Source organism: Molossus molossus, unplaced genomic scaffold, assembly GCF_014108415.1.
Source record: "Molossus molossus isolate mMolMol1 unplaced genomic scaffold, mMolMol1.p scaffold_m16_p_11, whole genome shotgun sequence".
Lineage (NCBI taxonomy): Eukaryota > Metazoa > Chordata > Mammalia > Chiroptera > Molossidae > Molossus > Molossus molossus.
The window spans coordinates 85396592-85415804 of record NW_023425346.1 but is presented as its reverse complement, the minus strand read 5'-3'; the positions used below and the strand labels follow the sequence as shown (position 1 = coordinate 85415804).

At 36.5% G+C, this 19213-nt stretch overlaps 1 protein-coding gene across 4 annotated transcripts in view; it reads left to right on the top strand.

Annotated features, from left to right (window-relative positions):
* Positions 1-19213, top strand: part of ERBB4 (erb-b2 receptor tyrosine kinase 4) — a 1035274-nt gene that overhangs the window by 819792 nt on the left and 196269 nt on the right. For all 4 annotated transcript variants that reach the window (XM_036253758.1, XM_036253760.1, XM_036253761.1 and 1 more), the window contains exons 17-19: positions 3019-3151; positions 7833-7955; positions 11783-11881. In XM_036253758.1, coding sequence (XP_036109651.1) covers positions 3019-3151; positions 7833-7955; positions 11783-11881 — 355 coding nt within the window. The remainder of the gene's footprint in view (positions 1-3018; positions 3152-7832; positions 7956-11782; positions 11882-19213) is intronic.

The following is a 19213-nucleotide window of genomic DNA, read 5'->3' as shown; positions in this document are numbered from 1 at the left end:
AACAAGGTTGTTATAAAAATAAACTATCAGACAAGGATTTATTTTTTGTAAATTTAATAAACTTGTTTCAAAAAAGAAAGAAATACATTTTAGAAAATTTCCACCAATAAAAACATAAAAATAAGAGCAACACAGTCATAGTATTCAGAGACAGCTACTGTTTAGTATCTTATTGTATATTATCACAGATCTTTTTGCATACATGCGCGCGCACACACACACACACACACACACACACACACACACACACACAATGTTTTCCTAATTGAGATCCTACTGCTTTGTAACCCCGTCTTTCCAATTTCTGGTCCACATGTTTCCATGAGAGTAAAGTTTCATCTCATTAGTTCATGCTCAAACTTCTAAGTTATCTCAAAAGTATCTGTAGAGCTAGTTTGTGCCAACTAGAATCCAATCAGAATTGCTTCTCACAACTGTTTTTTATGGCTATTATGTCTTCTTCATCAAGATTAGTACCTTTCTCATGATATTCACTTGTTAAAGTGAACATTCAAGCCACCTTATTGAATGTCCCCTCTTACTGTTTTCTTGATTGCCTCCTGTGATTAATGGTTTGTTTTCAAGAGTAAATACTGCTGCATATGAAAAAGGTGGCCTTCCAAATGTCCAACAAACATTTATGCATGATCTTCAGGTGCTGAAACTCGGTTTTTACTTCTTCAGGTTGTTTCTACCGCTACCATTCCTGTGGAGTGGTAAGAGAAGGAAAAGCAATGAGATGTAAATCAACCGCAGAACTGCTTTGGAAAGGTCGAAAGTAAATGCTAACAAGAAAAAACATAGAAGTTACTGTCTATTGAGTTTTTGAATATTTTATTTTTATAACCATGACAAAACTTAGTAAAGACATGGAAATGTGTATCCACCAGAATTTGATGGAAACAATAAGGGCCCACTGGTCTTGTTTTCTATTGTTAGTGATCCTTCTTAATACGAAAAAAGGGAAACAAATACCAAATAGGTCATTTCATATAATCTACAGTGACCTTAACATATATATTTATAAATACATTTCACTTATTCTTTGCAAAATAAGCAGGATAAGTTTAGAGTTTAGTGCAAATCTAGAATTAACAAAATGTTGGGCACTATTCTCAATCATACATAAATCCTTTGCAATTGAAAATCGGCCTGAGGAAACAAAAAGACAACCTTTTTTTAATAGTGGTTTTTCAGTGATATATTAGGCACTTGAAATAAAAATTATGCCTTGAGTTGAAAACTTATAATATTTTCTGAAATATATATTTAACTGGCATGCTCAAAAATACAATCTTATATGCACAAAAACCCATCATAATGATGAATTTGTATCCATACTATAGTTTAATTTTCTCAGCATAGAGTTTTGTATGTTTAGAAAATTTTATTTAGGAAATTTTGGTTGAATTATAGAAACATTTCAGTATGCTCTATTACTTTCTGCTGTCAGAAACAACCTTTAGGAGGAACTAGTTTTTAAGGTTTTTCTGCAATTTTATACAACAATATAACAGTCATAATCGTTAAAAGATATGACTTCATGTATACAAGCTGTTACACAGATTTTTTTATAGAGCTTTTTAAAATTTTAAAGTTTTATGGAGGATCATCTGCTATCATTACTTCTGATCTGTCTTTAAGCAAAAGTTTATTTTGCAAGAGCAAGTAATTTTTTTTTCTAAACAAGTGCATTTGTAGAGAGTAGTTTCTTCTACAGAAAAATATAAGATAAAATCTTTACTATGGAAAGCATGGGCGGTCAGGGAATTTTTTCTAGTTTTGATATCTATCATGGCTTCATGGTCAAATATGTATTAGGTAACACTGATGTGTTTTACTGCAGGCTATTTGCTGTGGCATGTGAAATTAATATATTTTAAGGCTCTGACAAGAAACTACTGTACTACTGTACTCTGGAACAAGAAGTTAATACCACAAATATTATTTTTAAAGCAAGGAAAAATATCTTAAAAAACAATAAAAATGATCAGTTTCAAAACTATGCCTTAGCTAACAAGGTTAAGAATAAAAATCTCTACTCAATCTTTTTCTTATCCCTTTTTGGTACCTTTAATACAGTTTAATGCATAACTGATGGACATAGCCAACAAAACTGGGCATGGAGTGGGAGGGGTTCAGGAGGAGGGAGTCAATGTGGGGAAGGAGAAACATCTTTTACGAAAATAAATTTTAAAAAACCCCACAGTTTATGTAATACGTCATTTGTAACCCTCTTTTATGGGCGCATGATGCTGAGGCACACTTCTGATCATAGGAGGTAGTCCTGACATCATAACTCTGTCTGAGCCAGTGTTTTATCTTTCTCCTCCCACTAAAGTTGCCTTTGCCAGAGTTTGAAATAGCACATTTGTCAACTCATCTCTCTTTGTTAGCACCCTCATAATATGGAGGTTTGGGATTCAGTGAGGGGTGATTTTTGGAGACATTTGATGGTATTTGGAGACATTGTCGTGATGGGAGGAGAGAGGAGCTACAGGCGTCTAGTGGAAGGGACCAAGGATGCTGCTAAACATCCTAAAACGCACTTACCAGGGCCCCGCAACAAACAATATCAAGCCCCAAATGCCAATAGCACCACTATTGAGAAAGCCTATTTTAGAGAAAATGTTGAAAATAATATTACAAAACACAAGATCTAATTTAAATGTGTTTTCCATTCACGTATCAATAAAAGTAACATTAAAACAATTTGAGACGCTTCTATATTAACATTTTGGCATGCGTTCTTCATTGTCCCCACATTTTGCATTGTTGATGACATGCATGTCTTGGCTGCTCATCTCTCTGGATCAGTTGGACGTGCATGGGTTTTTATTATAAAACGTAACAAAAGCAACTCTTTTACTATGAAAGTTTTGTTAGATCTCTAAAGCATTTTTATTTTTATTACTTCTAACTGACTAGATTTGTGATATGTGAATATGTAGAACTGCTTTTTCCTCTTCCTCTGTCTTTTCTCTCTTAATACTTTTATTTTTCCATTCTGGCTGGTAGAACTCCTCTAATTGCTGCTGGCGTCATTGGAGGGCTCTTCATCCTGGTCATCATGGGTCTCACGTTTGCAGTTTATGTGAGAAGGAAGAGCATCAAGAAGAAAAGAGCCTTAAGAAGATTCCTGGAAACAGAGGTGACATGTTTATTTCTTCTCTTCATATGTTTAGGGATTTTCATTCAGTTTGGAATGTTTAGATGATACTCCATTTTTAATCCAAGTGAAAATTATTTTGTTCACTTTCTTGCAGAGGGTGTATGTGTGTGTGTCTGTCTATCTGTCTATCATCTATCTATCTATCCATCTATCTAGACTTTTTTTTTTAGATAGAGAGGAAAAGAGACAGAGATAGAAATATTGAAGAGGGAGAAACATTGATTGGCTGCCTCCTGCATGCCCCCTGCTGGGGATGGAGCCCAAAACCTGGGTATGTGCCCTGACCGGGAATCAAATCGATGACCTCTAGGTACATGGGCGATGCTCAATCCACTAAGCCACACTGGACAGGCAGAGGGTTTATATTTTATAATATGTTACACAAAATTGATAAAAACAAATCATAGTATATAGTAAAAGTAATCAAGGCATGTTGATAACTTAAAGAGGAACAGCATAGGTCAAGGAAATGACCTCATTGAGGAAAAGATAAATCTGTTTCTTTGGGGGATGGGTTCCATGATCAAGCTACAGGTATCACAGGAGCTGTTCTGCTACTAGAAATGGTCTGGTTAGAGGATATCTCAATAGCAGAACTAGAAAAATGTTAGAAATAGAATTTCTCTGGTTCAAAATAAGCGCGATAGGCAAGCAATTTATGCTTTAATGAGGGTCATTAAGTTGGTAGTCACTGATGCCATTTTTCTAGCAGTGAAAGGCTGAGCTTACAGGGTACAGCTTAGCATTGTCATCACACAGACCTTGCCACACAATTTATGAGATGCATTTACTGTTGTGCATGTTAGTTATTTTGAATATGTAAATTACCATATACTATTATAATTTCTTTTCTATTGCTATACTGAGTTCTCTAAGCAAGCTGATAGTTTTCACTCTACTGGTTACAGGGGAAAAACAGTTGCAGAAGAATATGTATTACCAGATTCTTCTGAACTCAAATACTACTGCTCTCTCCTGATACACACATTTCTGCCAGGCTGTACCATTCCGAGACGAGCTGTTCTGAGACATAGCCTTCCCTGGGTTTGTTTTCTTCCTCACTGTCAGTATGAGCGTCTTGACTTTTCCTCTTAACAATGACTGAAATGGAAATATTCACTCATAAATTTTGAACTCCAATATTGAATTAAATTTTAGCTCTTTTCCTCCAGAAGTTGTAATTAGATATAGAAGAATAAGAAGCTACTTTACGGTAATTTATTTAAAAATGCTTTCTAAGGACTGGAGTTCTAAAATTAGAATGGGCTGTCTCGCCAATAGACAAGTGCAAACTTAAAATAGGGAGTTAATTCTATACATGGGAAAAATGGTAGTGACTTCCAGTTGAGTTGGATGTTTACAAAGATCAACTTGGCCCTGGCCGGTATGGCTCAGCGGTTAGAGCGTCGGCCTGCGGTCCGGAGAGACCCGGGTTCGGTTCCCGCCAAGGGCACATACCTCGGTTGCAGTTTGTCCCTGGCCCTGGTTGGTCGTGTGGGTGGCAGCCACTCCATGTGTCCCTTTCACATCGATGTCTCTCTCTCTCTCTGTTCCTCTCTCTCCCTCCCACTCTACCTGAACAAAAAATGGAAAAATGTCCTCGGATGAGGATAAAAAATAAATAAATAAAAAATACAAAGATCAACTTGGTTTCACGCTCACACATGTGAATAAAAGTTTGAGCATACTGCATGGACTGTGCATATTTTCAGTTTAGCCAGGAAGGACGCTGGAGGCAAATAGAATTTTCCCTCATGTTTAGCCCAGGGCGGTCAGTGAAAACTCTGGCAAGTGAATAAACTAGATTCGGAGAGGAACTGAATGCTTGGAACAGCAGTGGACAGCTAGGTGACTGAAGAAATAGGAGAGATTCTGTCCCTTAACCTTGTGCAGAAAAAACTGATTGTTATGAAAAGAGGTGTTTTGTATTGTTAATATGGTGTCTTCTAAGAATTCCTTTGAAATGGTATTTTATTACTAAATAAACTTAGACTAATTGGTTTCATAAGCAAATCTTTTTTTTTTTTTTTTTTAGAAAGTTATCTTTTAGGGTTAAATTAGATAATCGTTGAATTTATTCCTATCTTTCTCTCAATAAAAGTAAATACCTATGATTCTTTACCATCTAAATAGAAGAGGAATTTTTAAGACCAACTTAAATCCTTAATATTGAAGCTGGAAATCTGACTCAGAGGTGAACAATTCGTTCAAGTGTGGTACATTGGAATGCATTTGAAGTTGACGCACTTTTCCAAAACGTTTACTGTGGGTGGTCTTTCTTCTGTTCCAAAATAAAAGTAGAAAATATATATATTTTTTCAACACACACTGAGATGCACTATCAGCTTAATGCTTTGATAGATGCTGTAATGTATCAACGAGAGCTGATCCCACCGCTTGCAGAGTGATAGACTCTGTGCCTGCGCATGGCAGGCAGTGTTCCGATGTTTTCACACTCTGGTGTGTAGCCCTGCCTTCTTTAACAGTCTTCCAAGGTAATTACTGCTATACCTGTTTCACAGATGTGAAAGGAGGGCGCAGAGGGGCAAGTTGCTTTCTAAGCCTGTGAATGGTCACCCTGGTAAACAAAGCTATGGCTGGAAACTCAATCCACTTTTTACCATACTGGCTCCCAAATGAAACTATACTCCTTTTAAAGGAGTAATACTTCAAATTCCTGGGAAAAAAATGTGTTTTAAGAGAGTTTTAAATGATGCCTAAGGAAATTGCAGGAGATTGATCATCTCGGGTAGAATCATGAAGCTTTCAAAATATGAAATAATTGCATTGTATATGTCAAAGCATGGCTATAATATATATTTTAAGTAAAGTTAGCCTTAAGTGCTAAAATCTAGTGTCCAGTCTTGCATATGACTTATATGACTTTTGTACATGATTTTTAAAAAAACATTGAAGTGCCTCATTATACACATAGTGTGTGTATCAAAATCTACCAGACAAATGCTACACAACGGAGTTGAATTCAAATGAAGGGGGTTCTCTGCTGGAGATCCTATTTTCAGATTTAGCAAGTAATGTGATTGTTTTGAGATTGCTTTTATGCGACTTGAATGTAGTTATATGTGTTTTTACAAAGTAAATTTGAAAATGAAATAGAAGTATATTAGTTGTCATACTGTTAGAAAATAACCTGTTTATTGATATGTTTTATCATTTTCCCAAGACTCTTGCCATGTCTAAACTGCCCTGCACTCAAGACTCTGTTCAGCTAATTAAATAGACTGTGATGTCCACAGAAGCATGGTGACAATAACCAAGCTGGAGGGCCATGGTGCACTTAGCCCTATAGACAGACATTGTGAAATATTGTGGTTTTCAAGATAAGTTGAGTAGTAGTAATTACCACCATATTCTGAGGAAGAACAAGCTCTTTGTGTTTAAATGTGGCTCCGTTATTTAACTTAAAAACAACAATAACATTTGTTTCACTTGCCTTTTCCTTAAGCATAGACAAACACCTGACATTTGAACATAGGATATAGAGATTTTTGGTACCCAGAGTCTCTCCATTGTCTACATATTTGTTTCTCACATAAGCAAGAAATTGGCAAACATTCACCTGCCATCCCCCTTGCTTATTTATCCTCTCTGACTGAATGGCACCTAAACCATGACATCTAACAGTATTAGCCTAATTTCAACCACCTCGGCCACACCCAGCTCGCATCTTGATATGGTGTTCCCCACCCTTCCGACTCCCTGTGGTCTCCCTCCTTGTCCTTGACTCTGTGTCCAAGTGGTTCTTGACTCAGGTGGCAGTTTCCTCTTTTGTGACAATTCGCTTTTATCATCTCAAGAACAATTTTAAAGAGTTTCTCCTTTAGGAAACCACACCAAATGAACCTCACCCCTTGGTGGTGTTTTATTCCTTCACATTCCCTAGCATTCGCTTATGATCTAGAATCAATGCACAGAATTTTAGAATTTTTTTTTATCCAGGATATATCTGGGTTCTGTTACTTAAAATGGATTTAGGGACCATGGTCATACAGAGGCATCACTTGGAGTTCAGAGAAATGCAGAATTCAGCCCCAGCCTCACACCTGCTGAACCAGAACTTTCCTTTTAACAAGAATTTCTCATAATTCATTTGTACATAAAAATTTCAGAAGTACCATTCGGGAGTATCGGCATCGTGATAACTCTTTTTTGTTTCCTCTTTTGACATGTTTATTCTGACTTTTAAGTGCCAAGAAGGCAGCATTGCATTTTTTTTTTTTTTTTTTATGTACCAGATCTTCTTAAATGAGAAAGAAAACTTGACTAGAGTGTGCAGACATAACTAAAATCTCTGAGTCTTAGCTAACGATGCCAAAAAGAAAGAAAGAGGTTGACACAGTAGAATTAAGAGCCCCTAATTGGTCTCTAAATTTTTGTACAAAAAAAAAATGGGGAAAAATATCTCCTAGCCTAATATGCCTCCAGGTAGACGAACATTTGTTACTTGAGCTCACTCAGGCAAAGGATAGGGTCTGAAGGAATGGCGACTGATCCACATTACAAAAACATTGTTTCTCAAGGAAAAGTGTGCGTCTGTGGTTTTGTACGCGTGAGAAGGGGAACCAGCCAGGGACAGAGAATGAGAGAAGCACAGTTGTTGCGTTGAACATTGTAACCTGCTGTGTTGTTGTTGTTTTAGTTGGTGGAACCCTTAACGCCCAGTGGCACAGCGCCCAACCAAGCTCAGCTTCGGATTTTGAAAGAAACTGAGCTCAAAAGAGTGAAAGTACTTGGCTCAGGTGCTTTTGGGACCGTGTATAAAGTAAGTAAATAATAATAATAATAATAATAATAACATATACCATCGCTTATATTAAGTTTTATCCCAGACGTGTTTTAAATAATAGCCAGAGTTATTGCTTTAACCAACCCACTTCCTTTTCCTATCCAGAGAAGAGAAGTTTTACAGAGTGGAGATGCTGCTGCACAGATGAATTCATTCATTTTTATTAAGCAGGTTGGGAACAATGCAAACGTGAGAAAGCAGGACACACTGGGACAAAGCCACAGCGTAGTTCTTTCTCTCCGTGCCCACCAGAGCCCCTTTTGATATCATCTTCCCTTGGGCAAATTTTGTCCTCATCCAAAATACCCAGCCCCACCCACGTTCCTTTCCCCTACAGTGTGCTACAAAATCCGGACAGGCTGGGGATGTGCTGTAATCACTCGCTCTCCTTTTCTTCCCTGCTACCCAGACCTCTCCCGGTTAGCTAATCTCTAGAATCCGCACAAACACGCTGAGGACTTGGTGGGACAGGACTAGTTCTTCCGCCAGGTTTTCTCTACCTGGTAACATGATGATTTACTAGAAAGTTTCCTATTTTAATGTACTCACCATTATACACAAACTGAGACAGTGACTATATTTGTGAAATTCAGGTCAGGCAGAAGGAGAAGGGGTGACATCATGTGTTTTTGATAAAGAAGCATTTCTTGAAGGGGAAGTTCAAATAATGACATTTCCATGTTTACTTATTTAGCTTAATTACAAAACTAATTCAGAGTCCAGGCCCAAGAGTAAAGGTGGTGGAATTTATTTTTAATGGTAAATAACAAGAATGAGAAACTCTGCTTGGTCCGTGCTAAATCTTTGTTGTGTTCATTCTTCCAGTTCCCAAGTTGACTTTGCTAGTTTTGTGCATTTCTTAAAGCTTCATGAAAAACATTTTTGCAAACATATCTGTTAAAAGAGATTGGATCTTATGAATTTTACATTTTAAAATGTTCCATTATTTTTTATTTTAAAACAAATATTTTTGAACAGAAAACATTAACAATTAAAATATAAACCTTAATTTTCTCTACTGACTGTTCCAAAATTAATCCAATTTTAAAAGAAAGTTATTTTATTCTAAGGTTAAAATGCTGAAGCTTCTTAATATGTTAGGATGTGTGTTTTATAAAATTAAATAAAAAATACTATAATAATAAAAATAATTTATTGAATTTGTTAGGGTGATGTTGGTTAATAAGATTATTAACTGATCACATAATTGAATGAAAACTACTCTAGGCTGACTTGATGCCTTCTATGTATCAGTTCTTTATATGTTCAAAAAAACACAATTTATCCTGTTTCTCTATTTTTATGATGCTAAGAAAAATGGACTTGCCCTGGCCGGTTTGGCTCAGCGGTTAGAGCGTCGGCCTGCGGTCCTGAGAGACCCGGGTTCGGTTCTCGCTAAGGGCACGTATCTCGGTTGCGGTTTGTCCCCGGCCCTGGTTGGTCGTGCAGATGGCAGCCACTCGATGTGCCCCTTTCACATCGATGTTTCTCTCTCTCTCTCTCTGTTCCTCTCTCTCCCTCCCACTCTACCCAGACAAAAAATGGGAAAGTGTCTTTGGGTGAGGATGAAAAAAGAAAAAAAATGGACTTGCATTTTAAAGACAGCCCAATCTTTAATTATTCCCAGCATATTATCACCCTTATATTTTTTAAAATATATGATTTGGAAATTGAATATTAATTTAAATCATGGCTACCGTATGACTCAAGACTAACAATGATCTGTGACCTCAGCAGGGAGAAATATTACCTATTTAGGTATTTTTTAAAAAGCTTTATTAATATTTTTATTCAGGACAATTATTTGTCTGTTGTCATTGATGTTGTACCTTTATTGAAATTACTTGCATTGAAAGTTATTGAATGTTCCATAAGTAGTTTTGAATTATACCAACAGTGTGTCTATGGTTGACCCTATGTGTTCAATAACATGTTAATTCTTATAAGGACATACTATCTGAACTATAGAGAATTATTCTTGACTACACAAGTGAAAATTGGCAATGATTTGGTTAATTATTTCTTCTGTGTTTATTTCATGCTGTGTTTAAATATAAAAGATTTGAACCAATATTATGGGTATCAGCATAGTTGAATCTTCCTCTGACTGGGCCTAGAAATTAATGACTATACTTACTTAAAAAGCAGTGCAAATTGGTTAACACTGAATTTGTATTTTTACTTCAAAAGTATGCTTTAGGAATATTTTAATATTGGTGCAATAGTTTGATAGGTCAATCCCCTTTCAAGTTACCTTATTGAATAATGGTAAATCTGTCCCCCACCCTAGATATATCAGTGAAAAGATGTATCCTCTGCATCTTGGGCTTTTGTGTTTCCCCCATTAAAGCATTAATAATTTTTTAAAATTGTTATAGAACAGGAAACTTGTCTTGTTATTTTGTACTTGACATATGGATTTCTCTATTCATTCTAAAAAGAATATAACCCTTATATTCACCTTCTAAAGGTTAATATCCATTTTTCCATTATTAGTTTGACTATTTAATAGTTCTTCTCTTACATTATTACACTTTGCATATCACAAATACATATGCTTTTGCATAGAAGTACAAAGCGGAACAATTTTTTAAATCTTTTCTTTATGACTCCAACCAGCTAGCGTTAAGAAAGATAGGAAGTAGAGATAGATGTTCTGCTCAGGAATAACAGATTCTTTCTTTCTCTCTCTTTCTTTCTCTCTTTCTTTCTCTCTCTCTCTCTCTCTCTCTCTCTCTCTCTCTCTCTTTCTTTCTTTCTTTCTTTCTTTCTTTCTTTCTTTCTTTCTTTCTTTCTTTCTTTCTTTCTTTCTTTCTTTCTTTCTTTCATTTTAGTGTTAAAACTGACCTAAGAAAGTTATTTCAATTTCAGTGCTAACGAGTTAAATTTGAGATTTGAAAAAATATAATCTTATATTTGTTTCTGTGTTCATTTAGGACAAAACACTTTAACAAATATTCTTATATAATCTATGCACCCATCTAAGCCTTACCAAATGTATTGTCCTTATTCAAAGGATATAATTGTTTACACAGAAATGCTATTACTTAATATTGTACTTTACTTAAACTCTACCTACTTTATAATTTCCCAATATATAGATTCTGTTCAGATATTATAATTATATTTCCATAGGATGAGAGAACTGGCAATGGCCAAAACAAATATTTTATATTATTTCAGAGAAAAAAAAAAATCCTTGATATAGACATATTAATACTTGCTTTTGACAACAAATTCTTAAGTAGTCAACTTAGGGAATTAATTCTTAAATCAATTCAGGAACGTGAGAAAATGCTTTTTCATTTATTTATTTTTTTAGTTTCAGAATTAAATTGATAATATTAAAGGTACAAAGACCCTCCAATATTACTTGGTCCGAGCTTCTAAATTACAAATGAGACAACTGAAGTTCAAAAATTGCAACAACCTTCTCAAAGTCTTGAGAAGCTGGTGATATAATTCACATCAAATATTATTATTATGTATTATTTCAATGTTTTTTCACTATTTGAAGCCTTTTGATGGACAGAGATTAAATTTCATAGTAGATTAAATGCCTTGAAAGCAGAATACACGTATGATCCATCATCAGATAATGAAAGCAGACAACACAGTTGCTGAGTAACCTGTAATATAACAGGTGCTTCATAAATGTTTATTGATTAAATGAAAGAATATAGAACTTCTAAATTATTTTTTAAAGAATATAATAGGTTGGGTGGTTAAATCAAATTTTGTTTCTGTTATAAATGTTGTCTATGTCTTGATAAAGATTTAATGTGAAAATTTTTCTCCCAAAGGGCATTTGGGTACCTGAAGGAGAAACAGTGAAGATTCCTGTGGCTATTAAGATTCTTAATGAAACAACCGGTCCCAAAGCCAACGTGGAATTCATGGATGTAAGTACAGACACAGGCATTCTCATTTTTATCTATTATTAATAGACTGCTTTTAGAATTTAAAAAAAGACTCTACTACTTACAAAGTTTCTGATAACAGGTATATTAAAATGAAAGGGTTGAGCCGGGGTCAGCAAACGTTTGCTTAAAAGACCACAGAAAATAAATAGGCTTTTTGGCAATTCGGTCTCTGGGGCAACTGCTCAACTCTGTCTTTTTAGTAATTACACAGCCATAGACAATTCAAACCAAACAAAACACAGAAACGAGTATGACTGTGCTCCAGTAAAGCTTTATTTACACGATCTGGAGGACAGAGCTGGCCTGCTGGCCAAATCCTGTCCCCAGAGGCCATGTCTTCAGTGTGGCAAGCTGCATTTGGGAGCAGTGACGATGATTTGAAAAATTATTTGGACTGCTTGATGTTATTGTGGCTGTGACCTATTTAGTTGAAAATATCAATAGAGATTAATTAATGTTGTAAGTATTCTCTATTAAATGTAAATTAGGAACCTAGCTAAATCAGCTGATTACCCACTGAAATTTCCTTTCCTTTCAATTCAAGTTCAGAAATCAAAATCTTATAGGTAAAAAGTCTAACGATAAAATGACAAGAGTTCATTTTATAATAAACGTACTTTCTAAGGTCAATTAGAAGTTTAAGATTTCCCCTGGCAAAAATTATGGGTTGGGCTATGCAGCAAATTTCAGAAGGTAGGAGGAATGAAACTATACACATAATATGCTGTTATTTTTCCACTTTCAACACCAGATATCTTGCCAGGGGTCCTGTCTTGCAGAAGTCTGTCTCCAGTATTAAGAATGCTTTTGATTTTCAAATGACCTTTGTATGAAAGATTACGCAAGCATACACACTTTCATATCTTGTTTAAAGATGGATTGCTATGTATTTCTCCCAAGTTTTTCTTGCCAGCTCTTTCGTAAGTTTTTTAGGAGCTCAGTTTGTGACCTCAGAAATTTTATCTAGGTATAATGCTAATCTTATATAGGACTACTCTTAGTTTAACTTATTATTGATAATAATAGGGCTGATAAAGAACTAATACAAACCCGCTTTTCTGATCAGTTGGTGCTGTGCCTTACCAGTTACTAAAAATATCAAATATCACCTTTGTTATATATCTACCATTGTTATCGGTGGAAGTGGAGTTCTTTGGTGCCACAAGGAAAAGAATTTCCAGGGATGGTGGGGTTTTGTGGAAAGATTTACAGATGATGCATAATTAAGAGGTTCCCCTCCCATCTCTGCCTGTCCTGCTCTGGAAAAGTGCAGTCTTGCTTTCAACAGGGCCAGGATTAAGGCCACTGCCCAGAATTTCTGTTCTACTTTATTTATTTATTATTATTATTTTTTCTTTATTGATTTTTACAGAGAGAGGAAGTGAGAGGTAGAGAGAGAGAAACATCGATGAGAGAGAACATCGATTGGCTGCCTCCTGCATGCCCCACACTGGGGATTGGGCCCACAACCTGGGCATGTGCCCTGACCGGGAATCGAACCAGAAACGTGTTGGTGCATGGGTTGACTCTCAACCACAGAGCCCCACTGGTCGGACTCTGTTCCATTTTAAAAAATAGTCCAGTCTGGTCCAACATCCGGCTAGCTTAGCTTATGTTCTCAGCCGCACTCCATTATGTGTGTCCATGTGGCTATAGAGAGAGAACAGGCCAGCGTATGGCAAATGTGGGTCCTGGTGCAAGAGAGCAAGAGGGAACAAGGGGCAAAAGGACTCTCTTTCTGGGGATTTTATCCTTCCAAAATTTTGTTGCTTGCAGTGGCTCCACCCTTCTAGCAAATGATTCTTTTTCCCAGGCTAGACTCTCTGTCATCCTGACTTTACTGTGCATGTGTCTCTCTGCGCCTTCGTTGGATCCCTTCCCCCAGGGTCTGCAGTGACTAGACCAAAGGTTCCCTGGGGAGCACGAAGCTCCAGCTCCCAGGTGAAGCTTCCCAGATGACCATGTTTATAATGTCTGGCCTTGCCTTTGCTCTCTTCGTATTATTAATATTAACCAGCTAGTTATGAAGATAACACCAACACACATCTAATAGACACTGAGTCTATTAACTAAATAATGTTTCCTCCTGAAGGTCTCAAAGTTCTGACACTGTGTGGCAACACGTCCTGGCTCATATATTAAAACGTAAAACTGAAGCCTTTTTCACTGATGTCACAATCATTTGGATCTTGCTATAAATTTGTGAAGAGAATTTTGAAAGAAAGTAAAAACTAGAAAGAAAATGTCAATGTGTAGAAACAGTGTAGGTTAGTGTGTAAAACCGATAGAAAAAAGACCTTGCCCAGCAGAGGCTGCAGGAAAAGCTGAGATTCACAAGAATGCTAATGATCTCTGCTGGAAGCTTGGGCAGCCATTTTTGCCATATTTCCATGGAAACAGACTGGCAAAAAGGGGTTAAGAGGCTACAAAATAATCACCTAAGAAAGAAGCTCTAAAACCCTCATCACGATTTTGAATGATTATTTGAGAGCTCCTAACCTCATCCATTTCTTTTTTCTTGATCTGAGGTCTATTCCCATGGAAACATGAGTGGGGAAGGCAGCCTTAAGTCTTAGGTTTCTGCTGAATTTTACATGAAGCTGTGATAAGGCCATGAAAAGAACCACTTTCCTACATGGTTGGTGGATGGTGACCAACAGACTCCAAGGAGTCTTATTATTTTAAAGTTATAAAAAAGTGAAGGAAACTATTTTGACTTTGCCCATTGTCCCTTATGGATAGATGCTAGAAGGTGAACAGATTGATTGATTGCTATCAGCAGATCGTCGATAAATAACAAGTACAAACACTTGCTACTATTTTCATGACTTATTTAGAAACAGTAGAAAGCTAGCGCAATGATCAAAACACAGTTGAAAGGCAAAATTAATGGTGAATTAATATTTTAAATAGCCTGGTGTAATTTTAAGGCAAACATATGCCTACATCTCATACCTACATTTTAGCTCATCTATTCTGTGTCTAGAGCATTATTAAAACTTGAACAAATCACATCATAGTCAAAAGGTTTGTGTAAGCAAAATTGTTTATAATTTGTACCTAAGGATTGGGTTGAAGTTGTGTCTATTCCTGTGGTTATTCAATTAAAAGTCACTGGGTTGGTATGTGACTAGATTATTCTAACACAAGCTGAAGGTGAGACAAGGATTTGAGTGAAAGTGGCTTATTTGGGGATGAAGGACCATCAGTAGGAGGGTATGGAAAAGAGACAGGGAAGCCACTAAAGCCAGCTACCATTGTGAGTGGGACCTATTTTCCACTGGAGAGATTCTAGCAGCCTGTGCAGGGCATCCAGCCCAGGGTGACCCTTCGCAGGGCTCAGGGAGCTGATGGAAGGACTCCAGTTGCCAGTCATAGGTTGAGCGCTCCCGCATGTCCTACCTACCAAGGGGGGTAAAACTGGGTTTAGTAGCAAGAATCCTTGGGCAAAGAAAGGCAGGTGGAAATCAACTAATACCGAACTACGCTAGACGTAACTTTCCGACGTAACTTTCCAACTCAGATAAGGCCGCTGGACCCATGCTACGTGTCTCTTTTGCAAACTAGTGCATGTGAGTATTTGTATTTCTAAGCATGTGTGCAGGTGTTTTATACCATTTTATAGAAGGAAAATAAAACTTCCAACAACAGTGGAAACTGCATACTCTTATTAAACATTAGATACCCCCACCCCTCCCCAAATTTTACACTTAGAATAGAATATTCTAGATTCAATAACCCCTATGGCTAGTTTTATGAGATATAGCTGAGCTTTACGGGTTATTATAATAAATGATACAAATGCAGCAATTTAATACTGAAAATGCACTACATGTCACATTTCTATTGATACCCAAGGGCAAAGAAGAGGACTTTTGTATTTTCTTAGAATTTTTAATATAGGCAAAAATAAATAAGATACAATCTGTGTTCTATTAAATGCTACACTAAAAGCAAGAGAAGGAGAATTTGGTCAGAAGGCTGTTACTCAGCTCACCTGGATATGTCTAATGGATCCATAATGACAGTAATAACGTACTGCTCAGTGAATGGCCAGCGCATTCTTCATCCCCATAAAGGAAGACCACATTGAGCAACATTAAGAAAATTACTCTAGAGGTCCACCTTTATAAGAAAAATGCCTACATCTATATAGATTTCTAGTTTTTATTTCAAATAATACTGTTTCATTGGGAAAATGCTTCATTTTACTTTGTCTTTTATTTTATCTATCAAATGGTATAGAATACATACCTCAAAATGAGGCTATTGAACAGGATTCTTGGAATTGGGGACAGTGATGTTTTTAAATCAGACAGGTTCTTAACTTTCTCTAAGTTTAGACCTCTGTTATTGTTTTTTGTTTGTTTATTTGTTTTTCCTGATATTTAAGCCCACTATCACGCGACAATTATATTTGTCTAGGCAGGGCATATGTTTTTAATTATTTTAAATTATTATTATTTTTAAAAAGAATGTTGGGGTTAAAGAAGTTCTGTAACCATGATCAATCCCAGTGCCTTGTCAGTAACAGCTGAACTTTGCTGACTCCTCCAGGCATCGGTTTGTGTTTCCCAGTCCGAGGGACACAGAGGTCCCAGGACGGTGCTGCAGTGACGTGCATTTCACCTCACCCAGCGTGTTGTGCAGATGATGATTGTCTTATTAACAGAAGAGTAACTTCTTCCCCTTACCCGACACAATAGGACATTCTGTTTATTTTACACTACTATCATGTTGCCAGTTTTGAAGAAATTTCCACATGAATTTCCTTATATGTTTCTCTTTTCTATAGTGCCCTCTGACAGTGACCTGACTGGAGTTGTTTCAACTCTAATTGGTAGCATATCAGTGGGGTGAAGCAAATAGAATTTGTTGGCAGAATTTATGTATTCTGTCAGATCATAGGGGATTTATCACAAAATCATCTGAAAGAATTCTATAACCCTATTTTTGTATTACAATGTGTTCATGCATATGGCTTCATGCGGCTAACAGTATCGCTTAGCTAGATCCTGTGTCATAGTAATAGGGGATTTTTAAAATTTCATATAATTTAATCCAATCATATTTTTAGACCTTATAGATTTTTCTCACTTACATACATGAATATAATTCATCAATTTAAAATTTTTTTAAATGCAAAATTCTTTTTTTAAGACCCATTACTTGGGTGTCATAGGATTCTACACTGTTAGCGTGATCATGAAAGTTCCTTAACCAATCCTTTATTTCTTAAGGGAAAAAAAAAAGGTAAAGTAGTTAAGACATTTTTCAGATAATTACTTTGCTTAGAAAAATAAAATAATATCCTCAGAAAGAGAATCTATAAGCTCCATTAGAAGCAGCATTTAGAGTCAAAACTCTACTAACGTGAAAAGAAAAGAAAAATTTTCAAGTAACAGATAAATTGTTTGTTTTATAGTTTCTGTCATTGTCCTTGTACCCATCCAGCTACTGTATAGAACTTGGCCGGAAATGACATTACCTCGGAAGCCAGATTTCAAACACCTCTTCTCCAACCACATGGTTCAGCCCCCCCAGTTATTTTTCTGTAGCACTTACGTGAGGAACATTTTATCCTCTAAGATATGTCCCATTCACTTACTCTCCTGTTTCTAACTGTCCCTCCGCGGCCACCTGTGCTCACATCCCTACACAGCCAACTTGTATTCATGGCCCAGCATCATAATGACATTCTTACAAAATCTCCAACGTTCTTGCTTTGCAATATTAAGCTGGCAGTCAGCAGTCCCAGAAATATTGAAATTTCTCAGCGCCACGTTCTATATCTCCTTTCATTCTACACATTTCCCCTTGATCCTCTCACGAGATGATCAGATTCCATTTCTAGTTTATTTTATAAAGCTGACCTCATCTCTGTCCTTGATACGACCATGTTGAGATCTCTGGAGCATCTCAAATTTAACACATTCAGAATGTACCTCTTCATCTTCTCGTCCAAATCTCTGCTGCATTCAGTCTTATCCATTTAAATAATTTGTGCATCTGTCACACTGTTTGACCCTATTAGAAATCTAGGATTTATCTTTCAACGTGCTAACCTCTCAAACTTCAAATTTCCACTTCCAAATCCAAGAGCAAATACTTTGATTCTGTGCCAAAAACACAGTTGGAGAGCAGATTTTTCCTTTTACATTTCATTGCCGCCGCCTTCATCAAAGCCATCAGTCTTCAGTTTGAATTATGAGAATAGCTTCCAATTGTCAATACAAAACATAAATAAAACCTTTTAGTGGCTTTATGAAGTAAAGTAAAATACTGGATCTTTGTCTGTCAAAGCTCCTACTTACTTTCCCAATCTTCTTTCTCTTGACTGTCTTTCTTTCCACTCGACTGTCTTTCTTTCCACTCCTCTTTCAAGCCAAGCAAGACAATCTGTCTTTGCCCTGAGTGCCCTTCCCCTAATTTCACCTAATGAACTCTTAGTTATCCGTATTTTCTCAGCTTAAGTGCACTTCCTCAAAGATCTCTTCCCAGACCCCTTAGTCTAAATTGTAACCTACTACAGCACTCAAAAAGCTTCTTAGTGCATCTGTCATGACCGGTTATTATGTTTATGTGTCCTAGTTTTTATTGTAGGATCCCACTCTCCACCACTAGATTACAGGGTCCCTGATGGCAGTGATATCTGCTAACTCCACCACTGCGTGTCTAGTGGCAGCACAATAATATAGGCACATAGGGAATAATAAGTACGTTGTTAATTGAATGGTTTTGTTTTTCTATTTTTAAAAGAGTTTGATCATTCCTCCTCTAAGCCTTCTCAATTCTAGCCTAATTGATTTTGTAATGTTTCCCCCCTAGAGTCCTGTCTTTGTTTGGCATATTGTATTTGGGTCATTTTCCTTAGGTATTTTTATTGCTCATCACGATTTATTTCTACGAAATCAATTTAGTTGCTGTCTCAAACCCAGAGCATTAACAAATCACAGGGAAATAGACCTTGCCTTTAACTCTGTTGGACTCAGTGTACCCTCTGAATGTCTTTTGAGAAGAAAGCCCTGCAGACTTTCTATGCCTGTAAGAGGCTAGTAACTCCCCTAGTGGGGACCTTCTGAATGGTTCCCTGTGAATGTTTTCATTATACATGGGAGGGTAGTACTAGGTTTTATTTTTAGCTTCTTAACCTTAAATTCCAGGAATCTCATGTAGTAATTTTGCATGAGGTTTGCTTCTCCAATGACAATCTGTTATTAGAGTGTCTACCCCCATTCCTGTCTCTTGCCTGTTTACTTCTATTTTAATAAGAGTAAGGATGCAAAGATGGAATCTTTTATTAAAAGGGGA